The 19,750-nt window shown below is 40.8% G+C and overlaps 1 protein-coding gene across 4 annotated transcripts in view; it reads left to right on the top strand.

Annotated features, from left to right (window-relative positions):
• Positions 1–1,534: 1,534 nt before the first annotated feature.
• VPS50 (VPS50 subunit of EARP/GARPII complex) overlaps positions 1,535–19,750 on the top strand; it is a gene marked incomplete at its 5' end in the record, with an annotated part of 95,434 nt that continues 77,218 nt past the window's right edge. For 3 of the 4 annotated variants that reach the window (XM_084260155.1, XM_084260153.1, XM_084260154.1), the window contains 5 exons: positions 1,535–1,567; positions 3,799–3,867; positions 12,169–12,291; positions 12,875–12,946; positions 16,857–16,910. In XM_084260155.1, coding sequence (XP_084116281.1) covers positions 1,535–1,567; positions 3,799–3,867; positions 12,169–12,291; positions 12,875–12,946; positions 16,857–16,910 — 351 coding nt within the window. The remainder of the gene's footprint in view (positions 1,568–3,798; positions 3,868–12,168; positions 12,292–12,874; positions 12,947–16,856; positions 16,911–19,750) is intronic. The other variant, XM_084260156.1, reaches the window with a different exon arrangement.

Raw genomic sequence — 19,750 nt, 5'->3', positions numbered from 1 at the left:
AACACTCTGAACTTTTCTGCCAGTTTTAGTTATTTTATTAACGAGAAGTGACTTTGTGTTTTGCTAAAGATAGAGGTTTTCCACAGAAATAACTACAGAAGATAACCCCAGTGGCAGGCAGAAGTAACGGATTCTTGCTGAAGAACAGAGGGGAGTGGCCCACCGGTCCTGACATTCACTTGGTCGCTGCTTTGGTCCAGGGAGCAGGATGCCCACTTCTACCTGACCTACCCTCCAACAACCTAGCAGCCAGCTGGGGGGCTAAATAATAACAGGCTTGGGAAAGGTGTGCTGTGCTGACCTACATGCAGACTCCAGTAAGCCCCGAAGGAAAGAGCACCTTTCCTTGCAGGCACTACTGTGCTGCAGTGGGTGTGTTGGTAGCCCTATTACAGAATGCCGTCCAGTTAAGTGAAGATTATGGGATACATTTTTCTTGTATTGGTATAAAATAGATTTTAAATGCTAACAGCTTTTAAGTTGAGTTACATACAACCAAATTACAGAGACACACCAGCTTCTTTTGGTAATGCAGAACTGCATCATCGGTGAACAGTCTGGACACCTTTGTGTGCAACACCTGAGACAACCCCAGGCAAACAGAATGGTGAGTGCTCAAGTGTATTTTCTAGTTAAGTCCATTTAGACAAAGTCTAGTTTTGTCTTCTCAGAGAACCGCTTTCAAAGTCTGAAGGAGCGAACCTCAGTGTTCAAGTACCCCAAATCCCAGAGAAACCCCAGGCCTGCCAGGGCGAGTTGAGGCATTGTGGATGCAAATGTGAGGAAGATGCCCAGGCAGAATCACAGAATCGCTAGGCTGGAAAAGGGATCATCGAGTCCAACCATACCCGTGCTCTACCAAACCATGTAACTGAGCTCTACCCGTCTTTTAAATACATCCGGGGCGGGGACCCAATCACCTCCCTGGGCAGCCTGTTCCAGTGCCTGACACATGGGACACGGGTCGAGCAGTGCTTTCGAACAGCACGCTGCCAAACTACGAGCTCCTCCATAGCTCCGGGTGGCTGCCAGAGCCGCACCGGAGCCACCGCCCTGCAGCAGACGCGCTCCTTCCTCCGCGGCGCAGTTCGGCGCCCTGGGCGGAACCGCTTCCGCAGCCACTGCGGCGGCTGGGTCTCCTCTTCCCGGGAACGGCCGGGGAGTCGCTTCGCGTCTCCTCACGGCGCCGGCACGCCTCGGGTCCGGGTCCCCCTCAGGGCTCCCCCTCGGTGCTTCCTCGGCCCGGCCACCCTTCCACCTCTCAGCCAAGCGCCGCCTGAGAGCTGCCGGCTTCAGCCCGGTGCGTTCTGACGGAAGGGACCGCCCCCGCACGCTCTCATGACAGGTCCCCGCCCTCCCCTTCGTGCTGACGGGAATTGTAGTTGGGCGCCGCCGCCCGAGGACTACCGGTCCCGGGGAGCAGCGGGCGGGCTCTGTCAGGTGGCGTCCAACATGGCTTCTCTGTCCCCGCCGGGTCCGGAGCCCGCAGCCGCGCAGAGCTGCTGAGCGCTTTCGGGGCGGCGGCGGTACCATCATGCAGAAGATCAAGTCGCTGATGACCCGCCAGGTGAGCGCCTCGGCCCGGGGGGGCATCGGGGGCCCGCCGTGGGGGGTCCCGGGCTCTCCTTCGGCGCGCCGGGCCTGGGCCGGGGAAGGCGTGTGCCGCCGTGCCCGGGCACCCTGATGGGCTTCCGGGCGCGGGCGTCTCCTTCAGCCCGGCTTGTGGGGATAGGGGAGGTTTAGCGTGTCTTAGCTCACGGTACGCGCGCATCCAGCTGTTTCTCTTCTCTCTACCAAGGAATGGAAACATGCTCAGGTGCCAGCACGTAGCTTGTGAGGTATCAGACAAAGTGACGCTCAGGTTGACATGACTGAGTCGGTTTTGGAGTGCTGGGCCGCGGTGCTGTACCATGGCTGTCTGGTGGCCAAGGCTTCTGATCAGAAGGCAGGCAGGGCTGTGGGGGTGCTGGGGGGGTGCCTGGGTGGGCACATATGGAATCTGTGTCTGTGAGCCTGCTGCCTTGTACCTGTTGTCTCCAAGATAATGCAGATCTAGGCTGTGTTTGGACCAGTATTACTAAGGTTGTGAGCCTTTCTAAAGGGGTGTATTAGAAGAGCATTCGAGTCATTCCTGTATACAAAATATCTATAAATTTGTTTGTCTGTTTGCCTGTGTGTCTAATTTTGAGGACTTGCAAAGATCACTTGAGTCACCCAGCACTTCAGACATCGTAGGTAGTTATAGGAAGTGATGGGAAAGGCAGAAGTTGAACTTTCTTGTTTTTCCAAACTATGTCCTCAGAGTTGTGATGCTTCAGGAGGCAGGGCTTAAAAATGGATACTGGCATGGGAGCTGAACTTGCAGAATAATGTTCTGCTCCCCTTCAATATAGTGCTAAATGGTTGATTTTCAGCTTGACTAAAAGGAGTCATGGGAAGCCTGCCCAGTGTTGAAATGTGGTCTGAAAATGATGCAACTTATGCAATTTTCAGCCTTTGGGAAGGATTACATTCCATATAGCATTTGATAAGTGAAACTTGTTACTGCTTTTGACAATAAGCTGCTAGTTCTGCAGGTATTTGAAAGGATGAGGAGAAGATTTCATGGGAAGTAGAAGCTGCAGCATTTGCTTTGGTTGTTTGTTACTCTGAATTTGCATTGCACTACGGTGAGTCACCTTTGGTGGTGGTAACTGGAAAGGGAGGATGTTTTGAAATGACGTGCAAGAAAATCTGGGAATCAAAACCATAATGAGGAGGTTTTGCATCCTAGGAAGGTGGAACAATAGTAAAATGTAGTAGTTATCACAAAAGTGATGAATTTGTAAAACACTTTACCAGTTTCAAAGGATAGGTATAAAATTTTTTCATCATAAAATCCCCCACCTTTTGTTTCGAAGGAAGTGTAGGTACCCAGGGCCTGAAAGGAGCTTGGAAACAGTACTGCTAGCATCAGCCACAAGAGTAGGAGGGAAATCTGCCTGAAAGTTGTGGCTCATGTGAACGCCCTGAAGTTTCAAGGGAAGCTGGTGTCAGAACCATGTCTGACACTTGAATGTTTACATTCACCTCTGACTAGGGAGTTGGCAGAAGATCAGCTAAGCATCACGTTCTGTGGTATTGCTTCATAACATTGTGAATATATTGGATATTGACAGGATAAGAGTCAATGGGTATAAACTTGAATATAGGACGTTCCACCTGAACATGAGGAGGAACTTCTCTACTGTGAGGGTGACAGAGCACTGGTACAGGCTGCCCAAAGAGGCTGTGGAGTCTCCATGTCTGGAGATACTAAAAACTGGCCTGGATGCTGTCTTGTGCAGCCTGCTCTAGGTGATCTTGCTTGGGCAGGGGGGTTGGACTGGATGGTCTCCAGAGGTCCTTTCCAACCCCTGTTATTCTGTGATTCTGCAAACAGTTTCACAGCTAGTTAATGGATTCTTCATGTACAAAGCTTCAGTCTACTACTACAGCATATTTGATTTATGTGGCGATATGTGTTTTAAAGAGTAATAATTACATAAAGCATCTTTTATGTGTTTTCTTTTCTTAGGTTAGTCGTGCATAAGGAAAATCTGAGCATTACATGGTAAATAGCCAAATGTGCCATCAAGCAAAACTAATATAATTTTGCTACAGAGTAGGTGGCACTTAGTCTGAATTTCATTATTTGATTCCATTAAGCCATTAAGTTAACTGAATAAAGTGTTATGTTTTTTGGACAAGGTAAGACTTGTGCAGCTTAATTGCAAGATAAATAATCAGTCTGAACTGACTATCCTAATTCTTTTAAAGGGTCTAAGGAGTCCTCAGGAGAGTGTTCATGACCTCAGTCCTATTGAAAGCTTTCGGATTCCTAGTAAGGTATGATACACAGTCCCCCCACTCCCATCATTTTTAGCTATTAATTTTTAATTTTAAATTCCAGGTTTGCTGTTGTTTTGCCTTTTTTTGACAGTTATTTCTTGCTGAAAATCTTTTAAAATATTTTTATGAAAGAATAAAGAGGTGTGAGGCAGAACAATTCACCAACTTAGAATGAACTTGCATTAAAATGTCTTTTCTGGAACTTTTGAGTTGTTACTGGACGCTGATCTTAGTATTATCTAGGTTTCCTGCTGGAATGAAGAAAAAAAACCCAGGAAAAAGAAAAGTGTCTTCCCCCCCTGCTTTTTCCTACCTTTTTTTCTTAACTATGTAAAGTAGATGCTGTATGGGTGATCTGTACAATTCTAGTCTTGATACTTAGTCCTTTCATGGTGCTGTAAGTTTATGTTGTAGCTTCATGGTTTTAATCTTCCGAATATATTATTAACTTAATGTTTTACTTTAAATGCTATACTTTTATAATAATAATGATAAGTTTTTTTAAAAATATTTTTTGGTCTTGCTACTTAAATGATGCCAGCCTACCCATGTCTCACAAAAATGCTGAATAATCTGGGTGTGAGGGAACAATTGTCACAGTATTTGATTGTTCCTTGTAGGTCGTGTTGATCTGAATGGATGATTCACAAGACTTGCTGTGGATGTTGTTTATTACTGTCTCCTAATTTAGACTTTTACCTTTAATCCACAAGATATTTAAGTTACTGACATGAATTTGGAAGCCTTATTTTACAATAGTTTAAAAAAAAATTCTGACAAAGAGCCCCTCATGTTTCTTTATCTCTATGCAAGTACTGTGCAATATGTTGCTTGTGCTGAGGCAGACCAGAAAATCAGCATGACTGCGTATTTACAAAAGTCAAGAAGCAGACTCTGAATTGATACATACAGAGGACAATACATTGATTTCAAACAGTGAAGGTATTCAGTTGCAGTGATGTTGAAAGAACTGTCTCTCTATGGCTTAGGTTTCAAAAGTGCAGATTCCTGCCACAAATTGAGCATCTGGTTTCAAAGTGGGGTTTTTTTTTGCCGTGTTGACTGTCCAGTGATCAGGAGATGTAAGGTATCTTGTCTGGATTTCCATTCTTTAATTGTTAGATGCTATGTGTCTGGTAAGCCTACACCTTATATCAATAGCAGTGGGAAAACAAATACCTGTCACTAATTTGTAATTTTTTCATACAATTATGTCAAACATTTGCAATGTGAAAACACTATCTGCAACTGACTGTTCTGCAGATAGTCTCATTGCAGTTATGATTTCTATGCCTGAAAAGAAAATACTACATCAACATTAGAGCATGTCACCTGATTATTTCTTTTAAAGCTGACAAAGTAGTATTCTCTTCTGTGCCACAGAATGAGAGTTTCATATTTTTCTGTTTTCTGATATGCTTTTTTTTCTCTCCCAAAATGTTTTAGGTGTGTAGTTCTCAAAATTCTGAGCTGCTGACATTAACTTTTTCCTTCTTGACAACTTGTATTGAGTGAAACTCTTAAAATTTCATGACTGTGATTAAAAGAAAGCATTTGATCACAAGAACCTTGAGTAAAAATTACTGTCTTCTGATCAGGTCAACTCCTGGCTGTGGTCCCAAGCCATTTGTCACGGTAACTTTACTTTCAGCCCTTTTCCTTTAGAGGAGGGATTTATACCGTCATGCCTCCTTAACTTCACTAAAACCTTGACTGTAGTAGTATTTTACTTTTTAAGTGATGAGGCATCAGATGAGGCATTGTAATGTGTCTCCTGTCACTGTGAGCAGAGATTCAGATACTTGAAAACAGGAGTTTTGTGGGATGGGAAGGGGGAGAGGTTGTGTTTGCGGTTTTAATACTTCACAGAAGTTGAATGTCGCTGAGGTTTTGCATATTGGCATTTGTTTGAACCAGGGCTATAGTCAGTGCAGCACCAGCATACTGACGTCAAAAATCAGAATGATGTTATTGGATCAAGCAGCTTTGCTGGATGTAAGCTAATGCCCCTCAGGAATTATTTTATAATAATGGACAAGTTTGGTAAAGGGAATTCACTTTTGAATGGAAAAGTAAAGACTAAAGATAAGGTGCAGATTTCTAAAGGCAGCGAGTAAAAGTGTGACTTCATACTGTTGCATAGTGCTGTTTGAAAGCTTATGTTGCTCTCTGCTGCCACGTTTTAATAACTGGTGTTTTTTATAGCACCAGCCAAATACTGTTTTGATGACAGAATGGTTATGATGTTGCACTTTCATCATCACACTGCCACATTCAAAGTGGTGTCTCTGGATTGATGTAGGTCAAGTTTTACTGAAAGTTCCAGAAGCTGAGATAAAGCTATTGAGGAGATACACAGAATGAAAGGCTAAAGCACAGCATGAATTATTGGAAAAGAGCACAAGCCATTGATAGATAATGCTATCTCTAGGGACAAAACCATGCTTTTGAAGTGGGGAAATTTCAAATGGGAAATATGGAGCATGGGAAGAAGAGTATGTTGGCATTGATGCAGTATTTTCCCTGAGGGGAAAAAGCAACATTCTTCTGGACCTTGGTACCTTCTTGTTGTTGATCTGTTGACTGGTGGCTTGCTGGCAAGCATGCTGAGGTGATGACTGTACTCAATTTTTTATTTTTAAGTGATGAAATAATTTGTTACCTGGATATTTTACAGAATACCTCAGAGTGTATGCATTCTCATTCACAAGTATTCCAGTAAGTTCTGCAGCTCAGCTCTCTTGAAAATTTTCAGTTTGCTTCTGTCATATGGAGACAAAACACCAGAAAACTAATTTTATAGAGACTCATACCACCAACTCGGTCACACAGCGGAATAAGTGTATAATAGTTTGTCTGTGATGTAGTCTGTAGATAAGGCAAATCAGAACTCCAAGGCAGGGATTCTAGAAGAGAAAATGTTCTGCAGAGAGTTCTCATATCTTTTTTTGATTGACATATTTTACTTTGTGTGCCCTGATCACCCTGGGGAACTGTAATTCTTCTTTTTAACCATCCTGTTATCATCAGCTTTGTTGTTTCCCAATCCAGCAACAGTTTTGTTTAGTAGATTCTGTCATGAAAGGTATTTTGTACACTGAATTCAAGTGTGTGGGGTTAATGAGTTGACTTTTAATTAGGTTAGGATTATCTTGATAATAATCAACTCATACAATATACAAATATTAGTTGACTTTGTGGCTTGTGGGTGTAAACAACACTGGAAGTTTATAGTTTGATGCTTTTCCTCTAGATACAGAAGTGTGGCTTTCTTAGTCTGTGTGGGTTTCTATTTCCCCAACAGCAGCTGAGTGCTTTTCAGGAGTGCATTAAGCGGTGGTGTGACTAATATCTGTTCTATGCATAAGGCTTTGTTGTTCTCTCCACCAGAATAGTTTTCACAGTGTCATGTTTGTTTTGGAAGAGTGAGAGCTTTTTAGTAAGTACTCTGTATGCATACTGAAAAAGGAAAGATCAAAAGAAGGTTCTGGGCATTTCATGTGAAAGATAAGGGACTACCTCAGACTTCGGCTGTGGTTTAGCTGGGGTGGGGGCAAGTAAAATAAAAAAAAATTGAGCTGAGCTTATAGATATAGTTGTACATACATAGTTAAGACATACATAATACAATGAATATCTTTTCATATAGATAAAATTAAAACGCGTGTGTGTATATATATATACATTACAGTACGATTTCATTGTGGTAGGATATTGCAATATAACTGCTGATTGAACCTGTTGAGCGGGGCCCTCCCCTCATCCTGGTATTTAGGATTAGCTTTTAACATAGGTTAAAACAGGAGCTTTAACATAGGTTAACAGGAGTTGGACTTGATCCTTAGGTGTCTCTTCCTAGTCAGTGCATTCTATGATTCTGTGGTGGGTGTTACCCAAGTTCAGAATGGAGGGATATAAATCAGCAGTGTGATCACTGGTGTGTTTCTGGCTCATGACAGAGAGAGGGAGGCAGTGTCCAAGTGAGTGCAGTGCAGACTTGGCCCCTGCCACTCCCTGTATACAGGAGTGCAGGCTATTGCTGACTTTCAGCTTCTGGTTAGATTAGGAAACTTTTTCAATTTTTTTTTTCTCCTCTGAGCAGTATCAGTTAACTCTTTTCAGTGTCTTCACCTCCCAAGTCTTTTGGCTGATATTGACTGGAATGCAGAAGCTGTTTGCTTCCACTCTGTACCAGTAATGCTTCATTCAGTGGAGCCATATTGGTTTTGGTGTTACAAGCACTGTAGAATAAAGGCAAGTGGGAGTATGATGCACTGGGAAAAGGCTGCATGGGTTATCTAAAACTTGCTGAACTGTGTTTCAGATGAGCCTGCAATGAAGTGACTCTTCTGAAGTATATTTCAAGGAATTGCCACCGGCTCCCAAAGCTGTAAACTTCTGTTTCGTAGAGCAGGAAGGCAAGTTGGTGTGAGAAGTAACCTGAAAGGAAGTATGTTTGACAGGATAAATTTTCTTTCCATGAAAGTAGGATACAAAGTACTGGTGAAAAACAACTGCACATTTATCACAACAAGTGATGCAAGTTTTATGCGGGAGGAGAAGTGTCATCCTGAGCAAAACTTTGGAAAAATGAGTAGCCTATGAAACAGCATCGTGGATGGCTCTGTTGGCCCATTATTCCTTGGAGAGTTCCTACTGCTGAATATGTTTATTAACCTGGGCAGGTGGCTTGAAATGAATACTGTGGTGTTCACCTTGCCAATGTGCTGCTTTTGCTAATATTTTCTGTATCTAATTGGTTCAGTTTACAATAGTGAAGTTCTCTGCATGATTATCATCGTATGATTCCATCTGTCCCAATTTTTTATAGTTTTTTCTGTTCCTAATAACACTTGAACTGCTGAATTTACACACTATTTACATAAATTTTACTGACAGGTGTGTTTTAGTGTTTACTTTTTTTTTCAAAGGCAGATATTTAGGTGGCATTAGTTGTAGAAGTGTCTTGAATGCTTTGAAAGAACTCTCTCTCCCTCAACAAAGTGTGTGGGTATGAGCTCCAGAGTACTGAATTTGGCCTTCCCTGAGGCCCCTGAAACTATGGGCTTCATATGTATATGGTAACTTTTTTCTAAATGAGGAAAATAATGAGGAATGAGGAGTATCAGCAAATAAACTTTAGGCAAGGACATTTGCTTCCTTCAGCAGTGAGTGAATAGATGGGCCTTGAGCATGTGATTTACTTGAGACTAGTGGAGCATGATGGACTGGAAGTTGCAGTTAATCATGGCATAAAGTCTGTTGATACAGAGTGTAATTTATATGGGAGCTTAAGTATATCCTGGAGAGGTTGTTCTTGCTAGACTGCTTTTCTTGAAAGAATGAACAAGATAAGGAAAAACCCTGTCCATTTAGTAAATGTTTTCCTAGGTAGCATTTTGGCAAGAAACACTGTGATTAATGATCTTTCTGAGACAGGATAAAATGGTTTCTTAGTAATTTTCCTAGACACATCACAGTCAGCTTTAATTTTTTGCTGAAAACCGTGGTTTTCTACAAAGACAAAAAGGTCATTGATTTCATTTCATTGTGTCATGGTTTGGCCCTGGCTGGAGGCCAGATGCCCACCGAAGTTGCTCTGTCACTCCCCTTTTCAGCTGGACAGGGGAGAAAATATATATTGAGAGGCCTAGGAGTTGAGATAACGACAGGGAGAGATCATTCTGCAATTAGCCTCACCCGTGAAAGAGACTCAACATGGAATAAAACCCACATCTATTACACTACACACACAGAGTGAAATTAGAACAACAACATTTCAATGGACAAATTAAACTGACCCTGATGCATGTCTTGGATAATTTTTAATTTTAGTTTCATATAGCTAAAACTCAATGTACTGTAAGATGGTATGCTAATTTATAGAGGGATGTACAGCATAAAGCTGACATTTGTTAGGGAGTCCAGGGGGAAGCAATTTTTTGTTTGTGTGTTTTAAAGAAATAAATTGAAATTCATATGGTTAGATAATAGATTTATTGCTTTATAAATTAAATAGTATGCCACTGAATATGAATATGTGTCCTCAGCCGATCCTTGTACCCTCATATGATGACAGTTCAAACCCATAGATGAAAAAGTAGGACACTCTAAAGGGGCTGTTTTTCAAGAATCTTTTCATTCTCATCTGTCATAACCTGCCCTCCTCTCATGTTCTTGAATTCTTAGTAAAGCTGAAGTGTGAAGTGGGTGCGTGTCATTGCTTGGTGAATTGTGTGGCTGGAGCTGCAGGGACAGGCCTGCTTGCAGGGGATCCTTCCTGCCTCTGGTGCAGGTGTGGTGCCACAGTCTCGGCCAGCTCCCTTCAAACTTGCGTTGGTGCCATGTCTGTCAGTGCCACAGAGCTAACCCAGCCTTTGCCCTTGTCTGAGCAAGGCGTTGTTGTGGCTTGTGGCCTTGTGAATGTGCGCTTCCTAAATACGGGGCCGTGCACAAATCCCATTTTTAGTAGTTTAGCAAAAGAATAGCATCATTTTGCTTTGTTATTGTTCATTCATTGTTGTAATACTGCTTTTTTGGTGTGGTACTTACTGCTTTTGCCCATGCCTCCCCTTGCACACAGCCTCTTGCAGGGTGGGTCTGTACTTGAGAAGTAGGTTGCTGCTTTCACCCCGCGGCGAGGCACGTTTCTCCACCTCGCTGCTGGGAAGCGCCGGTGGCAGTGACTGTGAATCAGGCGTTTGCAGACGCTCGGTCTGTGGAGCTCTGAGGGGAAGAAGGTGGCTCCTCGATGACTTTTCTCCGCGTTACCCTCTGCCCCATCTTGGCGCGAAGCCGCCTTCCAGCTGCAGCTTCGCCCGCGCTCCAGCGGGTGGCACCCGAGCACCGCCCGGCGGCAGCGGCCGGGCCCGGCCCGGCCCGGCCTGCGGCGGGGCGGGGGCCCGACCCCCTCTTCTTCCAACTCGCTTGTACCCGCTCGTGTCCCAGAGGGGACTCTGCTGCTTGGGGGCACGAAATCCGGTTGAAATCCGGTTTTCTCTGTATTGGAGCCATTGCTTTTTGCTCCGTGTTCGCCTTCACCGTCCCCCCCTCCTTGTTTTTTTTTTTAATGCAAGAGGTATTTCAAAGGGGCAGCGATTCCTTCTGGTGCTCTTCCTTTTGTGTAGAGAAACAGCACCTTGCCTTGTATTTAAAATGTCTCTTTGCCTCATAAAGAGTACGTGTTGACCTTATTTCAATTGTTTTACAAAATAAGCAGGTTAGTGGTTGTTTAGTCAATTAATCTATAATCTGATGCCTCTAAACTGGTGAAATAAGCCCTTGAACTCTTAGTGATGAAAATACCAGTACCTTGTTGCACTGTGACAAGTCTGTGTTATTGGGAGGCCTGGGGTCTTCAAGGGACACTTCAGTGTGTTGGGTTGCTTCACCAGGGTTAAACTTCTATGTCAAGCAATTTGATCCATTGAATCTTGACTTTTGGTGAAAGAATATCCTGGTACTTCTCTCCCTTTTGAATCTCTGATAGAGGATTTTAGTATTTTCATTGCTTTGATGGGAAGAGTCTCCAGGAGAGGGCTAATATTAGTTGAAATGTCCAGTACAGGAGGGGAAGAGAAGGTTCAGGCTCAGTCCTCTCCTTGTTGCAACCAGTGGAAGCAGCTGAGTTGTTGAGACTTTCCAGGGTCAGCAAAGAGAGGGATGCTCACCTCCCGAGTATTAACTTTCAGAAAGCTGACATCTCTGCTTGGACTACAGTGGTAGTTGGAGTAAAATCCAAAATCTGACAATTTTATTAAAGATAGCAGATCTGTTCTGGTAAAAAATATAAGGGTTTAATGGCATAGCTTTTATTACAGTGAATTCTAAGGGCTGTATTGAAAAGTTATACAATTGTAGTGACACTGTCTACCTTAAGCTTACAAAGATGATTGTTCTTGTTGAAAAAAATCAGGGTTTATTTGTTACATTTCTGTGAATATTTTTGCTTCTGGAGAAATAGCCTGCCAATTTATTTTTAGTTTATTATGAGAATTTCTGAAGTTCAGGAGGAAAAAACTGTGGACTTGACATCCATTTGTGCCATAAATGTATTGTCAAAGAAGTACCCAAGTGATCTGCAACACTGAAGTATGCACTATGTTCTTTGAAAAGTTTTTAATATCTTGCTGTTTGTAATGGGAAGAACAAGCTCCAGTGTACTGATCTTTCTGTTCTTTGTCATTGCTTCTTATACTAATGTTGTAAATGGCTTTTGAAAAGTATTTGTTTTGGTAAAACACTGTTCCAGCTAGCGTGTGATACTGTATCATGGAAATCCCTTTTTGTTTTGTGAAGGAGGAGCTTAGAGAACTACGCGAAGAACCAACTGATCCTCAAGCTCAGCAGGAAATAATTAACAGCATTGAAGAGGTTTATTTTTCCAATGATTCCTTTGATATTGTGAAGTATGAGTTAGAGGTAAGATGTCTTCTTAAAATACAAGACAGTCATATAACAAAAAATGTTGTATGTCAAAAGTATGCTTGTTCCAATGAACTATTTCTCATTTTGGTTTTTATAATCTGGCATTAGTACAAAACTCTACCCTCCTGCCTAATCTTGTGGTTGTGTGGAGGTTCTAGCATACAATATTGGTATGGAGTTTTTTCCTTTCATGTGGCAGAATTAATCTCAGTTGTGCTAGTGAAAAAGCCAAAATAGCTGGAGGGGGAAAAAATCCATTTTATATTGTGGGTAATGTTTTTAGCAAGTCGACTGAGGCATAATAATTTCAATTAATAGGGGAGTTGTATGTATACATATATGTCTAAAAATAAGGTAACTGTGAGGTAATTATGGTATTAGGGGATGTAATTATGATAATACTTTAACACTGATTTATTTCAGTATCCAACATTAAAAATAATAGATTAATTCTGCAAATTAGATTACAGAAGCAATGCAAATGTTTCTTTAATGGAATTGATTGATTAGTTAATCCTACACATGTATTTAAAATCCTTTAATTTCTCACAGAATTTAATTTGTTGTTTACATGCAGAGGCTTCCTCCAGTACTTAGTCTTCAAGAACTGGAAGAGTACAGAGACAAATTAAAACAACAGCAAGCTGCTGTAAGTAAAGTTGTTTCCTCTGTACCCTCAGGCAATTTGTTGCATTGTTTGTAAATCTAGCCAGAACTCTAACTGAAAAAGTTTTGGTTTCTTAAATGCATTGTATATTAAGCATTTTTTCTTTAATAGTATGTCGAGTGCTTTTATAATGGAAAATTATAGGAGTAAGTCATCAAATCCTATGAAATCATAAAAGTAAATGTTGGTGATAAGTAGAGTAACAGGGAGCAAATGTATGAACTGTTTCTTTAGAAACTTGATTTTCCGAATGTTCAGCATAATAGACAAAATATTTTAAAAACTATTTTCCTTTTCCTATTTTTCATTTGCCAATTTTTTAATTGCCTGCAAGGATTTCTAGTGAATACCGGTACAGAGTTATCACATAATTAAACAAAGAAAATATAACAATGAGTAATAACTATAAGTTATGGAGGGAAGTTGGAGTTGCAGCTTCTGAAAGGTACTTGTTACATTTCAGGCTTTTTATTTTCTATTCACACATTAATTATTGATTCGTTTGGTCTTCTAAAGATGAGTAATATGGTAGAGGAAATGGATGTTTCCATTGTGGCATTTGGAGAGTATTTGCAAGTAAGATCACAGTAATAATACTAACTCATGTCTTTAAATGAAGTAAATGTACAGAAAGAGAATATTTGATCGTTAACATGCACAGAGAACAAGTCCTTCTGCCTAAGATTGCTTTTCTCAGAATAAACCTGTGAGATTTTGTGAAGTATTACTGAGAAGTTGAGCAAATGAGTATTCTGTGTTTCTCACCAAGAGGTATAAGGAAAGAAGTTGGAAGTGGTTTTTGGTTTTGTGTTGTTTGGGTTTTTATAGAGCGTGGTTTTGGGTTTTTTCCCTTTTGTTTGGTTTTGTGGGTAGGTTTTTTTGTTGTTGTTGTTATTTGTTTTGTTTTTATAAGAGAACATCTAGTTTTGCAAGGAATACACTCAAGGCTTGGGCATAACTTCATTGAGATATGCTGCATAGACCTAATACATGTTATCAATGTCTTGGCCATTCTGTTGCAGTTAGGGGACGAGTTTCATTGCATGGTTGCTGCTGAACTATATGAACTGGAAAGTGCTTGCAGCTAATGGATAGTAGGGGTGAGAACTGAGCAGAAGTTTTCCAGTAAATATGGGCCATACATGTCTTTTTTTTAGAAAATAAACAAAACTTCTCAAAGCTAAAACTGACAAGAAACATGTGCCCAGTTCTTCCCCTGACATCCCTGTCCCTGTTAGTACTGGGCTTTTCTTGTGTCTTCCTTAATCTAGTCTCAGTGTGATTCTGCTATAGGAAGGAATTGTTGCTTGGGTTTGTTTTCCTCCCTGGGCATGTGCCAAGTTGCTAAAATTTATTGTATGCTGTATATCATGTGCCTTTGTGTCATATTTCCATGTGAAGCATCAGCCTGTTACATGTTTACTTCTGTCTCAGTTACTGTCCATTTATCTTTTAATATGGATTTAGGTTACTGTCTTAAAGAACATTAATGTTTTTCATGGAAGACAGTACTGCAGAATGTTGTATATTGTTAGTTCAGTCCTTAAAATATTTTAATGTCAATTATGAATTCTACTAGATAGAGGACTCAGTAAGTCTCTTACTTAACAGATCACACAATACCTCTGCTTTAGAAAAAATGCCAAGCGCCCCTTTCACTTCAGTGCGCATATCTATAGCTGACATAGGAATTTACAGTGCTGGTTTAGAGATAATTCCAACTTTCTGTAACACAAATGAGTATGAATTATAGGTAACAGCTCTGATCTTCCCCTTCCCACTGTCTGTTCCCATGTACTTTAGCTTAGCTGATCTTGGTCATGCATGTTTCCTTCAGGGTCACTACAGACTCCATCTTTCCTCTAGTTTTCCTGTTACAGTTTTCCATTCCACTGGATATATTCCAACTCATCCAAGACTTCTTTAATATGTGTATCATGACAGCTTTAATTTGTTTGATCATCTAGGTGCAAACAATTTGAATTACTAGAATGATATTCTCAGCTGTATCTTTTTCTATTTATATTTTTATTCCAGAAAATTGTTTCCAAAAACATAGTCTGGTCCCCTCAAAGAACACTGTAGTTTGTGTGCCTCGATAACTGCTGTCACATTCATTGCAGCAATTGCAATTCTGGACTCCAAAAGTTAAAGATTAAAAAAATAAATCAATACAATTGAATGGAAGATGCCAAAAGGTGTGGGGCAAATTGGAGATGAATGTAAATACCCTGGGATAGTATCACTCATCCAAAAGGAAGGAAAGAGAGTAGTTTGGAAGCTTGGAAAAGTAGTATCACTAATTGGGGCAAGAGAAATTAAATGGCTGTGACAGATACTTGACGTTGAGGTTGTTATTAGTCAAGGGTAAGTGAGAACCTGCAAAACAAGAAAAGGACTGTAAAAGCTGAAAATGAAACTCAGCTTTTATTATTACTTTATGTTGGAACTAGGTGATCTTTGAGGTCCCTTCCAGCCCAAAGCATCCTGTGGTTCTATGATTCATGTGCACTGCTTGACCAATCCCTTTAACAATGAAGAATCAAACCACAAAATTCATACTAGGGCAATGCATGGCTGGCAGGTATATCCCTGTTGTTAAGTTTTTACAGGTACAGGGATAGTGGGAAGAACAGGTGGGAAATGGGAAATGAAAATTTCACAGCGTGTAGACTGCAGCCAACAAAACTTGTGTAGAACCCCGAGGTCACATAGGCTTGTGTAGCTTTTGGACTAATAACATCCTTTCCTGTGTCCACCCTGTTCTGGAGTGGTTCTTCTGTCCTGCAGAAGAAAGCTGTATTATGTATAGAACAACTAAGAGGTTTCAAAATCATTTTGAGATTTTAGCCATTTTTTAATATGGAAGGAAAGAGTCCTTATGCATATTGCTAACTGATGATGTTGGAGTACTTCAAAGACCATTTGTATGCAGGTGCTCTTCCAGAGGATGGGAACTGGCCTAGTGGAGCCACAAGAATGCTCATTGAAGGTCTCAACTTTGTGCTATGTTTGACTAAGTGATCAAATACAAAAAAACCCCTCCTCTCTTTTTCCCAGTGGTGCATAGTGGGGTGGCTGACTGTCATAGCCAGTTTTATTTTGTTCCATTTCTGGAAGTATTGTTTCCCAAAAAGAATATAGAGCAATATTGAGAATTTCTGTTTCATGTTTGAACTGTTTCTTCTTAAATATTTTTAGTCCATGGTGAAAACCAAAACCAGACACACTGTTCTTGGGCTTGTGGTTATATGACTGCCACTGTGGATTTTTTTTAAGCTTGTGTGTTTGTGCACAAGAGTCTGATCAAGGTAGCAGTGCCCATTTTTAAATCCATTACAGACAGCATCTCTCAGTAGCAGTCTATTTACTGTTCGTTCAGAACAATGGAGAAAATTTTAAAATACTCATGTTCTGTGGGCTAAAGGGAGAGTATAATGTTCACAGGGTGGATGTTAATTTTTACAGGGATTTTATTTAATACAGCATTAGTCTGCAGAGTAGGTCTCCTTATGGCTTTCTTACATCTCCACGGTAAATGATTAATTTAAATTTGTAGTGTAATGGTAACCACAAGCAGAATGTAAGCAGTTAAGTCCTATATTATTTCTATTTCCTATTCTAGTGTGCACCTTAAAAAGCAGATAGGTAAGGGATTAATTTAAAAATGCTCACTAATTCCTAGATGGAACTTTGAATTGTTTTATTACCTTGCTCCTAAGGAAAACTGAGTTGACACTTTTAGAATTTTTTACCTTCTTGGGGCAAATTTGTTAGTAAATTGGAAAACTACAGAACTAAATGATACAGAATTGCAAGCTTGTAGAATGTTAGTGTTGGGATGGCCTACTTAATTGACACTGTTATACATCACATGTAATTTTTTTTTTAGGTATCAAAGAAAGTTGCAGACTTGATTCTTGAAAAACAGCCTGCATACGTTCAGGTAAGGCAACAGACAGTGACTTTTTAAGAGTAAACCATTCCATTTTGTGCTGTTACAATGCTGTACCTCCTTCTCTGGGGATTAAATCTAGCAGTTTATTAGTAGAGGTGGTAGTGTCTGGTTGGAACTGACTGTGTGTATCTGTAGAGTGGAAAGAGTCAAGCCTGTATTGAGCTAACGTCCCTTAGGATGATGATAAAGGCTTCAGCATGTAACCATTTTAAGAATGCTTTCTGGAAACATGATTTCACAGGCTTGACTTATACCTGTAATGGAGTTGAACAGGCACTTCTTTAGTGCCTGTGTTTAGGAATGGTTTCAGATCTTTTTCCATAAGAGAAAACAGCAATGCCCTGTCTCAAGAGCACTTAACCCAGAAACCTACCACAAGTCTCAGCCAGTCTTGAGAAGAAAGCATCTAAGAGGTGACCGAGCTGGGAAAAGCCCCTCAATATGTCAAAGATCTCCCAAGAGACAAACAAAGTAAAGCTGCTTTAGCTATTTGCAGTAGAATATTGCTGTGACTTCTCAGCTTGTCCCCAAAACATAGTTGGAACAGCTGTCATAATGATTCTTCAAAGAGAAAGTGGAGTTTTTACCCGTTTATTTTTAATACTGTCCCTATCTGTTGGGTCAGCTCTGCCTGATTTTATGCAGTCTTTCTAGGAAACAACAATGAGAATTCTGTGAAAGTGAAAACTTGGGGTTATTATAAAAGGAGTCTGAGAATTATCCCACTGTGGATAATTTTGTGTGTGTACAGGACCTTGCATAAGCCCCATCAGCCATAGTGGCAATTTGCATTTTTGTCAGGAAGCTGGGGAGAGCGTGGGAGGGCAATGATGTCTGCCTTTTATTTTTCCCTTTCTTTCTCTTGTTACTTCTTCTTCCTTGTTAACCTTCTTCCTTGCCTCCCGCTTCTCAGCTGATACACTTTTGCTGGAGGTTAGGGCTTGTGCCTCCTGGGTGTTAACCCATGGTAGATGTCATGGAGATGAAATTATTTTCCTCTTTGATACAGAGTACATGACTTCCTCTTCTGGTCACTTGCACTCATGACCCAAACAAGGAGACCTTTCAAGTCTCCTGTCTGTGCTCTGGCATTTACACAGTATAAGGAGGAGTATTGCTGTTTAAAGAGAAATGGTGGAGAGGGTGTGAGCATTGTCATCTCCTGCAATAGCTGTTGGAAGAAAAAGGCTGTAAGGATAATATTATTTCAGTTTTAGTTAAAGGAGTCATGTGGGAGGCTATTACAGAAGGAGGCTAAGTAAGTGTTATGGTGGTTGAGTTGAGGTGGGCAGAAAGGGTATAATGTACGGTTTTGCTGTTGTGTATGTTTGGAATTCATGTTGTTGAGCAAGTACTGCTCTTTCAGAATCCAGCAGCTTCACTTTGAAAACCCCCTTTCAGTGTATAGTATTACTGTGGACAATGTGCTTCTTGCACATTGCTGTGTAATGTTAATATTCTTATTCCAGCAGCATCTTAGGAAAGTGCACGTGTTTTATACCAAGAAGTTCTTTTAGACGTTCCAAAGAGACAGTTAAAAATTCATCATCCAGTAAGAATCTTTCAAAAAAAAAAAATTATCAAATGCCTAAGTCAGTAATCCTTCAGTGTTACTTATGGGCACAGGCTTGCACAGTGCTATTCTTGTCAGTAGACTTATCAGAGACTTCTGGTGGGAGTCACAGGACTCACCTTCCCACTGACTCATGAAGTGAATGTCCTGATGTGCTGTAGGTACTTTGTAATGTGCCAGTTCAGTGTCCAATTACAGTAAGACATCACCAGAAGAAGCAAAAATGCAGCTGCCTGTTTGCTTGGTTGTGTTGTTTCCACTGTGCAAAGGAAAGTGCAGTGAAGTCATGGTTTACACCCCATTCCTAGTATGAAGTACTGTTCTGTCGGGCACTACTATGGGCTGAGAGAGGCATGGCACAGGCACAAGGCAAGGGGTTTATAGTTTTCCCATCTCCTTGAAGGAAAGGCATGCTTTGAGAACCACCAACGGGTGGAAGATTGAGAAAAAAATGTATTCAGCCCTAAGTGCTGCAAGGAAGCCCCCACCTCTCTGGGGACTGTGAGGCTGCACCCTGTCCTTCTGCCTCTCATCCTGTCACATTAAAGGAGAGATTTTAAGGAATCTTTGCAAGAGGAAGGGCTAGAATGGAGTTACTCCTTATTGTATGTGCTTCCTCATGAAAAAGGGAACAACAGGCTTTTGAATAGCTCTAACATTTGTTAAGTATGCTTTTAGTAAGAAGTAGGGAACTGTGGACAGTAAGCTTTGGATTTGGTTTCTCAGGATAAGTACATCATCAACTAAGCAATCATCTTTGCAAAAGCTACATTGTTAATGTAAAGGTGATTTGTCACAATTACATGTGTCTTTGCAGACTGATCATAAATGGAACTAAACTTATTTTTGCTTGTCATATGTTTTGAAAGGATCAGTATTTTAAAAAAATATTTCTTTTTTTTAGCAAGTGAGAATGCTCACTTTTCTGCAGTGCAGTTCCTAACAAAAATCCTAATATGTCTATTAAAAAAAAAGTTGTGGGTTTTTGTGGGGTTTTTTTTGTTTGTTTTTTAGGATTTGAGATGTTGCTAGGAACTAAAGTCGAAATCCAGCTAAATTCAGGTCAGCTCTGCTGATGAGTTTTCAGCTGAAATTCAACAGGATACAGTCAATGTTCATTGTGAAGTGACATGTATCAAATTAATATAACACAAGTGCTTCTAAACAAGAAAATGCTCTGTGAAACAGTTTTTGATGTTGTTTTCTGCTCTGGCATATTAATGCAAATGAAACCCTGTGCTTCTGTCCCTGAAGC

The sequence above is a fragment of the Gallinula chloropus genome (assembly GCF_964237585.1).
Source record: "Gallinula chloropus genome assembly, chromosome: 2".
NCBI classification, from domain to species: Eukaryota; Metazoa; Chordata; class Aves; order Gruiformes; family Rallidae; genus Gallinula; species Gallinula chloropus.
The sequence above is the reverse complement of the archived record's forward strand: the minus strand, read 5'-3'. Positions and strand labels throughout refer to the sequence as shown.